General features: G+C 36.5%; 2 protein-coding genes across 5 annotated transcripts; both read right to left on the reverse strand.

The window, feature by feature from the left end:
- Positions 1 to 439: 439 nt before the first annotated feature.
- Positions 440 to 18,502, reverse strand: LOC119638023 (spectrin alpha chain). Of its 4 annotated transcripts, XM_038034579.1 has the most exons (8): positions 18,405 to 18,502; positions 7,100 to 11,256; positions 6,588 to 6,662; positions 3,217 to 5,140; positions 2,547 to 3,150; positions 2,359 to 2,388; positions 962 to 1,562; positions 440 to 896 (listed from the first exon to the last, which is right to left on the reverse strand). In XM_038034579.1, the coding sequence occupies exons 2-8, from the start codon at positions 11,087 to 11,089 to the stop codon at positions 768 to 770; spliced, it is 7,353 nt and encodes a 2,450-aa protein (XP_037890507.1). In that variant the 5' UTR covers positions 11,090 to 11,256; positions 18,405 to 18,502; the 3' UTR covers positions 440 to 767. The 4 variants fall into 4 exon arrangements, with proteins under 4 accessions (XP_037890507.1, XP_037890508.1, XP_037890510.1 ...); XM_038034580.1 differs by lacking the exon at positions 2,359 to 2,388 and having other exon boundaries at positions 443 to 896; positions 18,405 to 18,501; XM_038034582.1 differs by lacking the exons at positions 6,588 to 6,662; positions 18,405 to 18,502 and having other exon boundaries at positions 768 to 896; positions 7,100 to 11,089.
- On the reverse strand, positions 11,433 to 15,851 carry LOC119638024 (protein disks lost). The gene is made up of 2 exons (XM_038034584.1): positions 15,732 to 15,851; positions 11,433 to 15,442 (listed from the first exon to the last, which is right to left on the reverse strand). The coding sequence occupies exon 2, from the start codon at positions 15,338 to 15,340 to the stop codon at positions 11,474 to 11,476; it is 3,867 nt and encodes a 1,288-aa protein (XP_037890512.1). The 5' UTR covers positions 15,341 to 15,442; positions 15,732 to 15,851; the 3' UTR covers positions 11,433 to 11,473.
- Positions 18,503 to 18,612: the final 110 nt, after the last annotated feature.

Raw genomic sequence — 18,612 nt, forward strand, 5'->3', positions numbered from 1 at the left:
AGGCTAAGAACATAATGCGTCTTCCTCTAAAACAGGGAAGCCTAACAGCAGATACACAAATGAAAGAAAAAAGTTTAAGAGGATTGCGAATATCCGAGGCACCGAATCATTGTACAAATTTTTGCTTCCTTCTGGAAATATTATTAAATATTTAAAACACCGTTCTGTTCCGTAATTAAGTTTTTACAGAAGAACGGAACCTGGAAATAAGCGTACAAAATTGAAAAGATTCCGCTAAGTTGAGAAATGAATTTATATTTTAATAAAACCATTAGGAAGCCCTCCAAAATCATACTTCTTCTTTGAAGTAACTGTAAAATAATGCAAAAAATAGGAATTTTTCTTTATACGGATACGATAAGAAAATATGGTCTTATTGAAATAACATCTTGCAATAAATATAAGATAGATTTTTATTTTTAGCTTGGATACACACAAATTGCTCATAATATTTAAGGTTCGGCTAATTATTACTTGGTTAATTAATTTATTTAATTATTAAATATAAAATTTCGTTCCGTAAGAAGAGAAGATCCAGCAATATTTTTTATTAGTCTGAACTATGATCGTCGCCTCCGCTTTTAAATGTTCGCTAGCATTTGGAAAAATTGGGTGTATAAATGCAAAAAGTTGAGTGTTTAACAAGTAATATAAAATTACAAAGAAAATGATATTGCTTTGCGCAGATTCGTATGACCAATGCTAAACTGCCGTTAGTCAAAGTGTCTACCAATAAAAGCAGATTCTTCGAATTGAAAAAATTAAATTTAGTTCTGGAACAGTGTTCGTGTGAATTCTATGTAATCTAAAGCATCTTTGATGGGTTGATTAGAGCGGGGTTCAATATACGGTTTCATGCGCTGCACACAATAGTCGGCCATATCCTTGGTAAGATTCTGTAAAGTAAATAAATAAAAATGTAGTGAAAAAATCAAGCTAAAATAATAAAAAGTAAACAAACGCAGTATAATTCCTCCTTGGTAACGTAAGGACGATCGGAGGCAGTAATAGCGCGGAAAGCATTCTCAATTTCTTCGTAAGATTGCACATTTTCGGTTTCCTTCGAAATCATGAAGGCGATGTACTCTTGCAATGACACGTAGCCATCACGGTTCGGATCTACTACGTTAAGTATGGCTTCAAATTCAGGATCAGGTTGACCTTCCTCAACCATAGGTAAATCATAACCCAGTGCGCGTAAACAAGATTTGAATTCCTGATGGTTAAGTTTACCACTCTTATCCTTATCGAAATGTTTGAACATCATTGAGAATTCCTTAAGAGAGTCTTCTGAAACTCCAGAATGATTACGGGCTTGTATCTGCTGCTCCAAATTATGTTGCATACGCATCGACAATTGATCTAATTGATCCCATTGTTGAGCTAAGCCCACAGTAGAGTGTTCTGTGTAACGATTATCTAATATTAAATGTTCCTCCAACAAAGCACCCAGCTCTTCGATCTTCTTTAAATCGACACGACGCGCCCTCACCTCCGTTGCTTTGACGCGAAGTGCTTCTAATTGTTGTTCCAAAGAACCGGAACCTTCCATCATTGACGTTCTGATATTTTAAGCAAAATTTTGAAAGCTAATATTAGTGTTATTTAAAGAGATTAAAAATTTGAGTTTAGTAAAGCAGTGATTAGCTGGTGTTATTATATTATTGTTTAGACAAACAAATGGGTCGAAAGTTATTTTTAGATGTACAATATCTTGCACCTTTCCACATGAGTCCAAAAAAAACCTAGTAGGACAAACAAAAGGCAAAAATTATGCTTAGCATTTCACTTATTAAAAGCTAGCCTAAATTTGACGGGGAGTGGGGTATCGGGCAAGGGCAACGTCCAGGTATATTCCAATTTAATCCCTACATAAAACCATGAACTTGAAATTCTATGCTTTTATTAATTGCGAAATAAAGTCAATGATTTTTTATTCTGTAACTTATTTGATCATGCATTTTTTTTTTTTTTTTGAAAAGCGTACATACAGCGAAATATTACATAAATACGTGTAAGTATAAAAGTAAAAAAAATTTAGTTATGTTTTTGCTCTTGAACCAAAAGTTGAATTTAAATAAGTTAACGGTAACCGCTCAGATTTCTTAGAGGAGAAAAGATGGAAAATCGAATACGTTTTCTCGGTAATGCACGTTATTGTGTATCAATCATATTCAGAGAGTGTAGGCAAACAGTTAGCTGCCAATCGGCTTTAACTTTAATATTAATAACGAATCCAAACGAAGCAACACAGTATTAATAAATAAAATGAAAAAATTCAAGCATTTAATTTGTTTCAAATTAAAAACGAGAATTTAAAATTTGTTTTTTCTTTCTTTGGCTTGTTTGTATTATTACCCTTGACCATTATAACCCAGCATATAAAACCTAAAAAAAACGCATAATAAGAATTTAATTTTCAGTGTCAGAAGGCATTCGCGAAAGAAAGTGCAAAGATGTAATATACACGTATGTTTCGGATACATAGATGTGTGGATGTACCGTTTAACGTCACCCCAGCGTGAAATAAATTTTGAAGCTCTTACCTTGTCTCGGTTAGCCACTGATGGAATAAGTTAGCATGCTTGGCGAATTCTTTACGCAACTTGTCATTTTCCTCTTGACGCTTAGCCTCTTTGGCAAGTTCGCCATCTCGTTCCTCTATGATCTTTTGCAGATTGCGCCATGTCTCTTCAAGAGCTTCCATGGTGAACCAAGTATAAGGATTAGGTCCAACATTGAAGCTCTTGATTTTCTGGTCAAGAGCTGCCAAGGCCTTAAAGTCAGCTTCTGCTGACGATAACGACGCCTGAAACTGGGCGTGGGCATCGCGTAAGGCGCGTATTTCTTCGATCGAATTGCAGCGAACAGGATCAGTAAGATCCTCTTCGGCATTTTCGAACCAAGAATTGAAGGCCGAGGCCTTCTTGGCGAATGTCAAATAGAGTTCTTCGATTTGGCGAAATTGCTCCTGCATGGCGAGAAGCCGTTGTTTGCGTGTCTCGGATGCATCACGCAATTTCTGCCAACGCGAAATCACATCTTCGTGACGTTTAAGAATGGCTCGCGATTGAGCATGACTGGCATTGATAAGTTGATCCTTCAGTGTAGTTATGTTGTGAATACCTTCCTGTTCAAATGCATTAAGACCTAAAACCAAAATACAAATTCACATTTTATTTTGCAATTTAGGACCTAGCTGTGATCTGAACTTACCAGCATCAAATGTCTCTTGTTTAGTTAAAAGAGTCTGTACAGTCGAAAGATCACGTCCATACTCATCCGAACGTACATAATTCTCTTTATCAGCTATCCATGACTCCACGACATCAGCTTTCCACATGAATTGCAAATAGGCGGAATTATCCAACAGAGAACCCTTACGCCTAGCAGCTAAAGCATTCAGATTTTCCAACTTATTACGTAATTGTTGACAGCGTTGACCAATGGAATCCCCATGATGGTTCTTTGCTTCCATCAATGTATTGCCCTGCTCGCAAATTAGAGCGCAACGATCTTTGTGCGCGGCGAAGTCCGTTTCAAAAGCGTCGTGTTTTTTCAACAAACCCTGGACAGCAGCCATTGAATCTCCATAATCGTCGACTGATAAAAGCTGTTGTTTTTCAGTAATCCACGCTTCCTCCTCCTCCACCTGGGCCAGGAATTGCTGATATGTCAAGGATTCATCCAACTTTTGACCGCGAGTAGCCGCCAAATTCTTTAATTCGGCCCATGCTTGATTCAAAGCTTTTAAACGTTGTTCTATTTCAGGAACACCTAAATTGGAAACATCCATTAATTTTTCACCAGCCTCTTGAACTGCTTGTATAGCTGGTTCGTGTGAACCCAATTCGGCTTCTAGGCGTTTGTGCTTCTTTTTCAAATTTTGGACGCCGGTCAGGTCACGACCATAGTCATCAGATCCCACCAACAGTTTTTTCTCTTTAATCCAGCTTTCTTCGTCAGCAATGTCACGGAAAAATTGATGCAATGTTAATGCCTCATTAAGACGAGCTTGGCGATGGGCCGCTAAATTGCAAATACGCTCATAGCGCTCATTAATCGTCTGGCGTTTTTCTTGAATGCCAGCGCTATCGAATTGACCGCTTTCAACCAGCGAATCAGCTTGTTTATTCATATCTTTTATGCGGTCCTGATGAGATATAATATCGGCCTCGACTAATTGGTGTTTCTTCATAAGATTTTGAACCGAAGCCAAATCTTTGCCAGAATCTTCGGTGGTTAATAGACTTTCAACTTCGCCTAACCAGAAGTCTAAATCCTTAACAGCAGCTATATAGGTGCGTTGCTTGTTGGCTTCTTTCAGTTTTAAAGATTTCTCAGTAGTCTTATGAGTGAGATATTCCCATTGATCGGCAATTTGAGTAAGACGTTTTTGCACTGCATCCTCTGAGCCACTGCATTGCTTTTTGTGTATTAGATTTTCACCCATCGCCAGAACACTTTGAATGCGATCAGCATTCGCTGCTAATTCAGCCTCGAAAGCTTGATGTTTCTGATGTTTGGATTGAATGTTTGCCGGATCTTTGTAACTCTCCTCAGTAGCTAATTGCAATTTTTCAGCAATCCAATTCTCGATTTCGTCAGCATCACGGGAAAACTGCTGCAAAGTTTGTTCATCACCCAAACGTGATCGCTTCTCGATTAAGCCTTCTTTCAAATGGCGCCAACGTTCCAAAACTTGTTTGCGTTTACCGTCAATCAAGTCAGAAGCATAATGGTTTTGATTGATTAGGGTATCAGCTAATACTTGTAAAGCAGCGATTTTCTCTTCGTGACCATTGATGGCTTTATCAAAGTCTTCATGTTTCTTTATCAAAGCTTCGACGTTGTCTCCTTTATCGTCGACGTCGTCAGCATTTAGAAAAGCTTCGCGAGCAGACATCCAAGCCTCAGCTAGTTCGCAATCACGCATATACAACTGCAAATCAAGATTCTGCTCCAATTGCAAACGTCTTTCAGTCCAAGCTTTTTCCAATTCTTCGCGAGTCTTACCCAAATCTTCAATCTTGTTCTTAATCTCAGGTGAAGCATAATGATTTGCTTGCAAAAGTTCATTTCCAAATTGTTCGAAAGCAGCAAAGGTGCCAGCACGGGCATCGATTTCAGTTCGGTGCTCCTAATTAATTATGCAAAATAATTTATAGAGATACACAAGACCTCCGAATTCGAGAATTCTGATTTTAAGTTTAGACAACTCATTTGAGAACAGAGAAATTAAGATCGATTAAATTTACATGTGCCTCTTGTGTTAGAACAAAATATACATAAGCATGTATGACACAATTAAGTTTAGCAGTAGATCGTCCTCGGCACGTAACATGTATGGACCTTTGAAATCATTATATTTACGAACTTGAACTATGATGTTTAATACACGCATATGCACAATAACTAAATACACGGATGAAATGAAATTATTTTAGAAAATAACAAAATGACACAAACATAGAAGATGATTGACTGACTGACTGTATTGGTTATGGTAGTACGGTGTACATTTATGTGTGTGAGAATTAATGTGTACTATTACAGATCACAGGTAACTGAATTGAAAGACATAATGCTTAAGTGCAAAAAAATATTTATGGTTGCAGTCCTCGTTATCGCACAAACTCGATATCGAATTTGCATTTTGGATTAGCAAGCACTCGTTAATGAGAATTAGGTTGATGATACTCGATTGCGTATGACTATTTGTAGAGCAAAATAGTTATCGAGCTTCATGTTTAAAGCGAAAACAAAGTAAAAACCCACATATTTGATAAAATCAATGGACATAGGAGGACTACTTAATCTCTGAATTTCCAAAATATTGGCAAGAATAATAAAATAATTATTTCCGGCGCTTTTATCTGTTGATACCATAAAATATAAAAAGGGATAAATCAATATAGAATGAGCAGAAAAATCTCTAGGAACAAAAAGCGAAAATATAGGAATTACTAGAAACTATTTAAAAAATATTGTGGATACGTGATATTTTGGGACCTTTTTTAGACAGAGTTTAGCCGCGCATTTTAATATGACATGCTAGCTTATAAGAGAGGAAGAGTTGGGCAATTTAAATAAACAATGATATAACTTAATTTATTAAACTGTGCTTTATATTTATTTTTTCATAGATTTCAGTTTCATCAATTTCTTTTCCAAATTTTATATTTGATTTCATTTATTTACATATCTTCCTCTTATTTTCACTATTTTATTATACAGACATCAAAAACATCACAAACATTCCATTGCAAATGCAACGAACGAGAAGCTCAACCTGATATGAAAGCAATCGAATACCATAAACCCAAAACGCAATCATATCGTTTTGGTCTTTCGTATGGTACGATAGCTCGATAACAAGAAACGTAAACCAACCCGAGATTTAAAATTAGAAACAAAATGAAAATTATTCAAGTCAATATCAAGACAATTTGTGTAGCATCATTAGTTATACACAGAGAGCATTGATGGGTGATAGTAACTGTATTGGCAGCGGTAGTGCTTTGTATATAAAAGGCTCTGATAGTAAACTTTACAAAAGAAAAAGAAAGTTGGCGGGTGAAAACTACCTCTTTTGATGTTGGGTGGAAGAAGCTTTTTGCGGTACTATTTCCAAACATATATTCGATTTCGGATCGATGACCCTAAAACATATACACACGTAATTCACTGGTTCGGTAACGATAACTTATAAATTAAATAATATGCAAAAATAAGTGTGGCACAATCAAGTGATGATGCGTTCATGTTGGATAGTCTGATTTGTTGTTATGAGAGATGGCACACAACTACACATCGACCGATACGCAACAAGCCAATCATTTGTGCGGGCATGTAATAGTGATGTAGTTACGTTCGAGCATTTTGCCTCAAGCGGAATCATTAAACATTTAAGTCATCCAACGTTAAAAGCCACAAATAAACATTAATGTGTGCATCATCATCATTCAATCACTTTATAGCTGTCAGTCGATAGACATCCATTCCAGTAATTGGGGCTTCCTACATGCCCAATTTAACCAATGCGCAGCCTTATACAAAAAGCAATATTTTCATATTCTTAAAAAAACTAAAAACTTACTTGATGACGTTCAATGAGAGCCTCGGCCCCAGTCACATCACTAGCCAATTCGTCAGATGTTACTAAACTCATCATAGAACTAATCCAAGCTAATAAGTCGCGATAATCGCTAAGGAAACGTTGTAAATCGTATGAATCTAAAAGTTTTTCTTTACGGGCAGTGGCTTTAGTTATGATCTGATTCCACATTTCATTTATTTCTTTTTGCTTAGAATAGGTTTGCTCGGCCGTATCAGGATGTGACTGCATTAATCGGTTGGCAGTCTCGTCCAACTGCCGTATTTTGTCACGCAAAGCAGCTAAATCACGTTCCACACCTTCATGTTTACGCTGCAACGTTTGAACACTTCGTAAATCTTTTCCTAAATCGTCATTGTTGATAGCGTTTTCCTTCTCAGCTATCCAGTCTTTGGTTTCGTCAATGTCGCGATGGAAACGTTGAACTTCGTGAGCTGAACCGAGTTGACTAGCCTTTTCGGCAGTCAACTGTTGTAAATTGTTCCATTTCTCATTGAGATCTTGCATTTGTGTCTGAATTTTCATTGCAGCTTCGGTTTGCCCTAAAGAAGTCAATTGAATTGCAATCTCATTCATGTTAGCTAACCGTACTTCATTAGCCTTTAGATCATCGGTGAAGTCGTCGAATTTCTTTTGGAGTACTTCAACTTCCTCTAAATCTTCGCCAACTACGTCAGCGATTTGGGCATGGTTCTCTTTATCTTTTATCCAATTAGTAAGGTCAGCAGCTTCACGGACTAGCACATAAGCCTTGACGGTTTCATTTAATTTATTTTGACGTTCACGAGCCAATGTTAACAAATTGTCGTACTGTGAGTTAATTTGAGCTTGTCTTTTAGAGATTGAGTGATTGTCTACCAAATTTTGTTGGCTGGCACTTAGACCAGCTTCAATTTTTTTGATGTAAGCAGCCGGCACGAAGCCTTGACGATCGTTTACTTCAACTTTCCACCAATCTTTATTATTAGAATTAAGCAAAGTGAGTACATCACCTTTTTTCATTGAGACTTCCCGCGGCGATTTTTCAGTATAATCATATAAAGCTACCACGCACTCCTTACCGGTTATATCAACAACTGGAGTTTCCTGTTGTCGGCAATTTTTAGCCTGTTCTTGCAACGCTTGAATGGTGTTACCGAAAGCTTCTAAATCGGAAACCAAGGCTTCGTGTTTTTTTAATAACGCTTCAGACGAATCTTCATCTTTGCCATAATCGTTGCTGGTAGCGATAGGCTCCTTTTCGCGCATCCAAGACTCGGCTTCATTTGCATCGGCGAAGTATTGATGAGCTTGCAGTGAATCTTCCAAATCCTGCTTACGTTGGTTGGATTTATCTTTTAAATTATTCCATTGCTCTTGTAAAGCATCTAAACGTTGACGGATATCATCACTAGCAAATGGTTGATCTTTTAGCATATTTTCGCCGGAGCTAATTACGTTGAGTAAGCGTGCTTCGTGGTTATTAATCTCAGCCATAACAGCTTGGTGTTTTTTTATTAGATTTTGCACTCCTATCAAGTCGCGGCCGCGATTAGTAGAAGCAGCAATCGGTTCTTTTTCACGTATCCAAGCTGCTTCGTCTTCTAAATCTCGGAATAATTGCTGAACTTGCAACGAATCCATCAAATGCTGTTTGCGTTCGGCCATCGGAGCAGCCAAAGATGCGTAACGAGATGACAGGTTACTTTCTTTTTGACGTATGTTATCAGCGTCAAAATGACCAGACTCGATAAATTTGTTAGCCGCTACTTTGATGCTTTCTATACGGTCTTGGTGGGCCATTACATCAGCCTCAAGCAAAGCATGTTTCTTTTGCAAATTTTGCACAGAAGTTAAGTCTTTGCCATGATCTTCGGACATCAGTTGACCTTCAATTTCGCTCAACCATAACTCGATGTCCTCGATTGTACGATTGAATTGCTGTTGCTGGCAAGCTTCATGTAACTTGCAACCTTTCTTATCGGATGCTTGTACTAGAGTTTCCCATAAGACCACAATTTCTTGCATACGAGTATTGACTTGATCTGCTGCATAGTGTCCTTTCTCAATCAGTTCAGATCCCACCGTGGTAATGTCCTCAATACGCGATTTATTAGCATTTAATTCATGTTCAAAATTCTGATGCTTCTGCATCTTTCCATTAAGATTTGTGGGATCCAAGTAGCTGTCGTCAGTGGCGAATTTTAATTTTTCACTAATCCAACCTTTAGTCTCATCACAATCGCGTTCAAACTGTTGATAACGGTTGGAATCTTCTAATAGTTGTCGTCGCTTATTTGATTTCTCAAGAAGGGCGGCACGACGCGCAAGTAACATTTGTCGACGCTGTGCTACGTCATCGGCAGCGTAATGTTGCCCATCGATCAGTTTAGTTGCAAAAATATCAAGAGCCTTAATTTTCTCTTCTTGAGCAGCCAAACTCTTTTCAAAGTCCTCATGCTTTTTAATTAGTGCTTCAACCGAGTCTAAAGAATCGCCTAAGTCCTCGTTGGCTAAAAAGGCTTCCTGCTTAGCCATCCAGGTATCAGCTTGCTCCGTGTCGCGGTAAAACAGCTGCAAATCCATACACTGCTCATATAGGATGCGCCTGTCTTCCCACAAAGAAAGCAACGAGCTTTTATCATTCTCTAAAGCAGCTAACTTTTCTTGAATTTCTGCGGCGGCGTAGTGTTCACGCTCTAATAATTTTTGTCCAGATTCAATCGTTAATTTAAAACTGTCTTCACGGGCGTCTATTTCGCCCTTATGTTCTTGATGACGTTCTAAAAGAGCTTCAGCTCCAGCCACATCTTTAGCCAATTCATCGGCTGAGATAATAGCTTTCATGCCATTGATCCAAGAGACCAAATCGCGAAAGTCAGCCAAAAAACGGTGCAAGAAATAGGATTCATCCAATTTTTGCTTTCGTTCGCCAGCTTTAGCTTTTAGGCTTTGCCAATAGTTGGCTATCTCGGCTTGTTTATCCCGGATTTGGTCGCTGTGATCAGCATGAATTGAGCACAATCGTTGAGCTTCAGCACCTAGGGTGGAAACTTTGTCCTCTAAAGCAGCAAGATCACGTTCAACTCCTTCGTGTTTACGTTGTAAAGCTTGCACACTGGCCAAGTCACGACCGTAATCATCGGAAGAGAGAACAACGTCTTTTTCAGCAATCCAAGCGACAGTTTCATCTGCATCCCGATTAAAGCGTTGAATTTCGTGGGCTCCAAATAGCTTTTCTTGACGTACGATAGCAAGTTGCTTAAGGCGTTGCCAAGCCTCATTTAGGTCATCTTTACGTTTTGTAATAGTATCGCGATCAGGGTGAGCATCTTGAATAAGTTTGTCGGCTAATTGATTGACTTCAGTAACGCGATACTCTTGAGAGGCCATATCCTTTTGAAACTCATCGAATTTGCGCTGTAAAACTTCAACGTGTTCCAAATCCTGGCCGAATTCATCTGCCGTCACAAAAGCTTCTTTGTCTTTAATCCAGAACATAACTTCCTCGCATTGACGCAAAAATTGGACCAAAACCAAAGCTTGTTGTAATTTTTGACCTTTTTCAGCCAAACGACTTAATAATAGTTCCCACAAGCGATGCAATTCGTCGAGACGACGACGGATGGTTTCTGATGCAAAATGAGTTTGATTGATCATCTCTTGACCGGTGTTATCCAAAGAGACGATAGCATTGCTATGCGCAGATACTTCAGCTTCAAAAGCTTGATGCTTTTGAATTTTTGCCTGCAAATTAGTAGGATCTCGGTAACTTTCTTCACTAGCTGCCTGCAACTTTTCATTGATCCACGACTCAAGTTCATCAGCATCACGCTTAAAATACTGAAAACGTCTGGAGTCTTCCAGCTTTTCACGTTTTTGACGAGTCTCAATCTTAAATTCATTGTAACGTGACAAAACCTGTTCGCGTCGCTCTTGAATATCCTCAACAGTTTCGAGGATTTTCACCTCTTTCGGGGTAAAATTCTCCATAATCTTTATTTAAAATCTGATCTTCCGTACCACTTTTGCTCTGCTTTTGGAAACGTATCTATATTTATATTGTTATTAGGGTCTGACGATGATATCAATCTTCGCCTTGTTACAGACAATACACGTTTAATACTGTTTGAAATCAGTCGTTAAACGAATGCGATAACCTGCAAAATCATAAAACATAATCAGTATAACAATGAAATCTAATTGGTACAACAAATGGATATGTGAACACCTTCCCGTTCCTACATAAAGGATGTCAAAAATTTTATATTTTCATAGCAATATTATAACCTAGGTAAGCTTAACTATATAAGGGACGCAAGAAAAAATGAAAACAATTGCTTTTTATAAATCTTTATTAATTTTTCATGTAATATTTCATAAAAATTCAGAATCACGTGAGAAATCTGCCAACATTTCCATAAAAAGACTAGATTTTTTATTACCATCATTTCCGTCTTCATCATCACTGATGTAACTACTTTCACTGCATACTAATGTCGTTTCCTTAGCTATGAAACGTAACATTTCTGAAATTTCTGACAAAATGGTCGGATGCCAATCATGCTTGAAAATCGGCACTAACAGTTCATTAGTATAATCAATGGTAATCACATGTTTTTTAATCATGGTAATCAAAACTTGCGCCAGCCTGTCGAAACAGGGACGCCTGGTACCAAGGGACTCAATAAACGGAATTGTTATAAAACTTTCGTAGATGCTTGGCACGGTATTCTCGCTGTAATGAGTGTCTTCCAATTCTTTATCCTTTTTAGTCGTTATTTTTAGAGCAGCTTGCATTTTCGGATGAAGCCACAAATTACAAGCCGCTTCAATGAGTTCATTAGTTACATATTGAGTATGTCGATCGATTAGACGTTGCGTCAACTGTACAGTGCTACTACCCACAACATGAAAGAACAATGCTGGTAGGACATTTTCAAATGCTTCACGTAATAGTTTCAATAATTTAGTTAAAGAGGCAAAATTATCGCTTAAAACATCGAACTGTACTGAGGTACAGTGTAACCATTGCTGCAATCCATCAAGAAGCTGGGAAAGACTGGGAATCGAACGAGTTATTTTTAAATCGCTGGAACCCATATAAGTTTTATTTCTGTTAGCATTGCAAACTTTGGTCACTAATTCATCTAAGTCGTTACAATAAAATTTATTTTTTTCCATATTTACGTGAAACCAATCGTTGACTTTTTGTGCTGCTTCATGCTTAATAATCATAAAATACGTTTCCTGCAAAACGGGATTAGTTTCTGCAGGCAGAAAAGCTTCCAGCGCTTTTTGGATGCGTTCTTTCAACCGTCCCGGTACGGATGTATTCCAATGTTGGGTAGCTTTTTCTTGAGCACTAGAATAAATAGATTCAATTTCTTCGAACACTTTATAATAATCGAAAGATTCTATTCTATTTACTAAAGTATCAGCATCACTTTTTGAGGGCACGAGAATTCTGTAATGCCCATCTTTGACGGCACTCCTGTAACAACGTTCTATGCAGAAACTTATCAGCTGGCGCGTCGAGGCAGTTTGGGCATGAAGGAAAGCTTGAACTAATCGCTTTTGACTAGTTGTTGTCTGCTGATTAGCCGCGAAGAAGTAAACAGCTTTATTGGACGGAGCAGGTGAAGATAAATCCGATAGGCGTGGAGTTATATAACGAAATCGACCGCTACGTGAGGCATATTTGGTTTGAGCATATTTGGCCGGCATAATAGATATGCGGAACTCTGCCAGAAATGGACAAGCAACGTGAAGTAAGTCTTCAAGCATTGGATTGAGATCAAAACTTTGCAATGGCTCTGCTTGCAACCACGTTCGAACAAACTGTAGTTCACTAGGCTGTTCAGCGTTATAGGTATGACATAGTCCACTAAAATCAAAATATTGTTCACTAATAATTTGCTTGTTTTCAAACAACCAACCAAGACAAACGCGAATGATAAAACTAAACGTATTTGATTGATCAATACACCAACCAAGACTTCCATACAAAGCAAACACTAAGCGCAATGTTTTTTCGTAATTATCCAACTGCAAGGTAACCCTATCAAGCATACCAAGGTATTGAACCATCCAAGGCAATGTTATTAGCAGTTTACCCCCCATTAAGCTATCTTGAAGTATTTTAGTAGTATTGAAGTTGGGCTGCATTGAACTTCGCAATGCCATTTGCTTTTTTTCTATAGATACAGGCATCGATAACATGTCACCTCTATTGCCATTATTATTGATCGGGTTTACGAATGGTAAAGCTATCGCAAAACCTAAAAATTTCGCTAACACCAGCATAGACGCCATCAACTTTTGCTTAACAACATATTGTTCGCCACATCCTGCGTATCTATGAAAAGGTGAATGATTCTTGTCGCCTTCATCCTCTTTCGAACTGTTAATGCAAATCTGGTCAAACGAACTATCATTCAGATTTATTAATTCTGAATAAAGTTCCATTTTTAGTTGCTCAGCAAATGCTAATGAGCGGGCTTCAGCTATGAAATCTCGAAAAAAGCTTTGAGTATGAGGAAATTGATAATCCATAGAGAAACTGCTCGGAGTAATTAATCGCTGTGTCAGTTTATTGAATTTCAACAAATCGACCTCGATACCAATATCATCTGGTGAGGTAGAATTAGTAGATGATATTAGCAGTTGTGACACGAAAAGTTTAGCAAAATGTGCCATATTGATTGGACTCTCTGACACCTCAAATATATCTTTTATTCTCGGCGCAATTTCGTTCGAAAACGACCAATTCCGATTCAAGTGATTTAATTCCCAAATGTTGAGGATTTTATAGAAGTGATCACGTTGGGCACGAAAGTTGGCAAATTCCTGCTGAGAACTGAAAAACTGACGTGAATTTTGATCTACTTGGAAATATACATTGACAAACTGTTTTGGTTCATAGCTTTCCACAATATCATTGCTGTTTTTATGCAAGTCCAGTTTTTGTTTACAGCGGTACACTTCTTTCAAATACGACTTAATATCTTCTGGAAGATAATGCCAACGGTCGCTATTCAGTATTACGTTTATTGATTTGTGATCTAATAAAGCAATTGTATGTTTTTGTTTAATTAATGTGATGTAGGCAAAGTAGACAGCTTTTGAAAGATTTTCCAACTGCATCATAGGCAGTTCACATGCCAAGTCTTCAGTATCTTTAAGAGTTAGTTTTTTTAAATGATGGTAAATGTCAGATGAGGACTTTGTGTTCACTATAGAACTGGTGGCATTCAGCAGGTTCACTAGCAAAGAGATTTCATTTAAAACATTCGTAGTGAGGTTTAAATCAATGAGCACTGAGTATAAGTTTGATAACTTATGCAAATGCGTGTTATTCTTAAGACTTTCAAAATCTAATACGAGTTCTCCAGATTGCAATTGTTCAAAATATTTATCTTCAACAAATTCCCCTGCTCTAGTCGCGGAAGTTAAAGAAACTTTTAGTACTTCTTTAGTTATCTCGTCAGGATTTGATTTCAGACTTTTTCTGGCTGCTAGTACTTCACAGTGTTCTTTATTCTCTATCTCTTCATGGACAACATTAGCCATATTGTTTTCAGAACTAAATGAACTCTCCCCAGCAAACACCGACGTCGATGGAGATTCATTTTTTCTGCTAAGGGTCGTAGGTACCACACGTTTCTTAGGATTTTCAACTCTCACTTTACCGCCCTCTGCAATTTGTTGTTGTTGGTGTTGTTGTAATGCTTTCTTTTTGTTCAACCTGCTGCTTGGTGATTGTGAGTTCATAATTATAAAATCACCCAAACAACGGCTCGATCCTAAAGGATTTTTGGTTGATGATGGTATATTGGATAATCTCCGAGAATTCATCAAAAGATTATGTTTGCTCGGTGTCGCATTCGTAGAAAACGTTTGTGAAAAACTAATACGATCAGCCGAGGTACATAAACGTGGTGTTGTGCAGGCAAATTCTTCAAGCGAAGTTTTATTTGATCTTTGCACATCTATTGTGCTTCTATCCATCGAGCTACCTCTAATTGGTGTTCGACATTTAGATACCTCGAAAGCGTTAGACTTTAAATGATTTTCGGTATGTTGTCTCAGATTATTCAGGAAATATAATGCAAATTCCACCAATGTGCAACTATTTTCATTTGTGGTGGCAAACTGCTGAAGCAACCAATGCGCAGAACAATCTTCTTGAATCTCCTCACATTGTAATAGCACCTTCAGTTTATGTGCTGCTTTAGAATTCATCGCCTTCCGTTAAATTTGTTTTCGAAACTATCTCAAAGGTTTTATAATTGTTTCACAAACATGTAAACACTTTTCTCCTTCAACTACCGTTAGAATTCTAGTCTGAAACGGAAGATGAACAGAGAAAAAGACAAAATTTGCTTCAGGTTTTTCATATTGTCGCATTAAGCACAAAATGATGTCACTTTGGCAGCAAATACGGCGCATACACACAATTAATTATCCCTTTTGTAAGCATTACATACTGATATAAACTATAAGTACAAATGTCTGTGAATTTTGAACGAAAAGTAAGATTATTACATCACAAAAAGGTCACACCCATACACTTACAGGACGATGCAGGCTAAATGATTATTTGAAAATACCGCAAAGACAAATCGTACTTTACCTTATAACAAACTTGCAATGAATTCTTTCAATTACTCTTGCTAACAATATAATCGCGAACCGTATTGTCAATTCACTTTATTGTTAGAGAGACACATACAATGCGAATTCACTGATATAAGGGTGACTTGCCTTAATCACCAAACCGGAAGGTATGTCTACGTTAAGTGAATTACGTAATAGTTATGTGAACTATGAATCTAACACTATGTTTTAATGTTAACTAAAAATGCAGAAAATTTTTCCTAGCGTAAAAGCCGTACCAAAGAGCTGTATACGTTCTTTTCTATACAAATGCACATTTTCTGACGATTCATGTTTTATTTTTTTATTTTGCTTGTTACACATAATTCGTTAGAAAAAATAAACATGAAATAAATGTAAAGAAAAAGAAAATATCTAATAGATCATAGTAATGAAGAATACTTCTTTCTGCCTTTATGACAACTTTCGAAGACAAATAAAAAATTATATTAAAGCGAGAACGAATATTTTTGACACCAAAAAACTACCGACAATACGCCAATTTAATCCTTTTCAAATTTCGATATTCAACAAAATGGTTATAAAGCATATAACGTTCCAAAATTTTTCGATAACTTTTATTTATATGAAACGATCTTCAAATACCTGTCTTTACCTTTTTTCTACCTAGTCTAGTTTTCGCGATGCCTATTTCAAGTAGGTTCTCTCTCCTTGTAGATTTGCCACAATCAAAGAAATAAGAACACGAAAGTTGAAATATTTCTTGAGCGTTAAAAAAGTCAAAGTAGAAAAATACGTGTACATAAGAAGCCACAAACTCGGAGAACTCAAATATTTTTCATATTTTTATATATAACTTTTGATCCCGTAAATATTCATATTCAATTCAAAAATTTTCCCTGATTTAACTAATATCTACGTCCACCTTTAACAGCTTACATTGCAGCTTTTGTTGAATGCTTCTTAACACTATAGCTTTTCGTACTTTATAATGTAATTTGAGTAGATGAATTATAACAATTTACCATGAATGATATTTATTTGCGCTTCCTTGTTGCACCTATAATTATGACAAACATATTTCAGAAATAGCTGTTATAGTAGATAAAAATACAAATATATTTATTACATTTATCACAAGTAAAAGATGTTTTATTTCTTTCTCGCAATCGAACTTGACAATTTTTACGGTAATAAGCGTTCTCTTTCAGTCTTTTCAGAGAAAAGCTTTTGGTCGACCTTTTTGGGAAGCGACTTAATTTCTTAAAACAAAAGTTTAACAATGGCAGAGTTAATAAACGTCTACCATTTTTACCAAATGTGCAGACGATTCAGGCAAATATCTGGGTAACAGCTCCGTTTTCTCTTCTTTTTAGTTTCTTTTAGTGCTTTAGTTTCTTATCATTGTGTCATTTTTTAAACTTGGATTTCTTACCCATCAAAAAATATTCGTGCCAAAGACTGGCTTTTTATATTCATATTTGGGATCGTGGCAATTCCACAAAAAGAAGGCCAAATTAATCCTTTCGTAGAAACAATTATATAGGGTCGATGGCTATAATATTTGTAATATTAATGGCCGCCACTTACTTTCTCTGTTGTTTTAAGTAAGTATATATTAAAGAAAGCAACGTTTCTGCCCTTTTTTTCGCGAATGTTCGCTTAAAATGAATCCCAGCGGTCTGCGATAACGTAACAATTTTATTACATACATTTTATATTAATATTGCTCATACAATAACGCCGACTATGGTCAGCTTAGTAAACAAGAGAGTACGGAAAATGGAACACTGACGAGCAAGTCATACCTAAAAACTGGCTAAATCGAATTAGTTTACTAACAACAGAAAATAAATAAGAACAAAACTAATAAGATTGACATTGTCGTTCTAGACATAGTTTGATTACTTTTATAGATATCAAGATTAAATCATGTCCATTGCATGCATGAGCCACGATTTACTCATTACCGAAAAAAAGAGAATGACGTAATTTTTATAAGAAAAATGCACAATTAAATACTCTATAAGCCCACATGTGTACATAAAACAATAACAGTAAAAAAATAAACCAAAGTTTATGTATCACAAACAATTAGTTTCCATCAAGCGGCTATAAGCAGGATATGTATTTTATCTATTTACCAGTATAGGATGAAACTTAATCTTCACTTGCAATTGAAAACATAATATTTTTAAACTAGCAGTTGAACAATTCTAAAATTTAATGCTTTTACGGCAGAATAAAAATTAAAGCGAATAGGAATTCATACGTTGCCCCTATTTCCGAAAAAAAAAACTAATGCATGGAACAACATGTATTAAAGAAATCTTTTGCTTGGCAGGCATAGCGGGAAGCGGTAACGTTTATACACCCACTTTGCCATTTAAGAAATATAGTCCAAAAGTAAATCCAGCTTTAAGTTTCCGCATTTATTTAGAACTAGTTGAATTGCTTTCTTACTTAAATCGCACTTAAAATTTGCAAATTTACAATATGTAGAACTTAGAATTGCGAATGAATTCTTCTTTTAAGTATCTATCTATATTATCAATTTTGATATAAAGGGTGTGGCGGTGATTGAATTTTGTGTAGAGGTCAAAGTAAATATGGTCTCTAAGCCTTCATTTACTTCATAGTTTCAAACGCAAATTTATTTAATTTAATAATTTGATATATAAACACTTACACTTTTTTTTTAAAGTCTTCTTTAAGAATTTCCCGTTTTTGCAAATATTCAAGACTATTTAAGATATTGTTCGATATGTTCGATATCTCCCGTTTCAAGAGCGAAATACAAAATGGTGAATAAAGTATAGTGTTGCCAGTATTGTCAGCTTTGGATTAGGCGATTTTCATTATAGGATAATTAAAGTTGGTTTTTAGGAATTGTGGGA

This window comes from Glossina fuscipes, unplaced genomic scaffold (genome assembly GCF_014805625.2).
Source record: "Glossina fuscipes isolate IAEA_lab_2018 unplaced genomic scaffold, Yale_Gfus_2 61, whole genome shotgun sequence".
NCBI classification, from domain to species: Eukaryota; Metazoa; Arthropoda; class Insecta; order Diptera; family Glossinidae; genus Glossina; species Glossina fuscipes.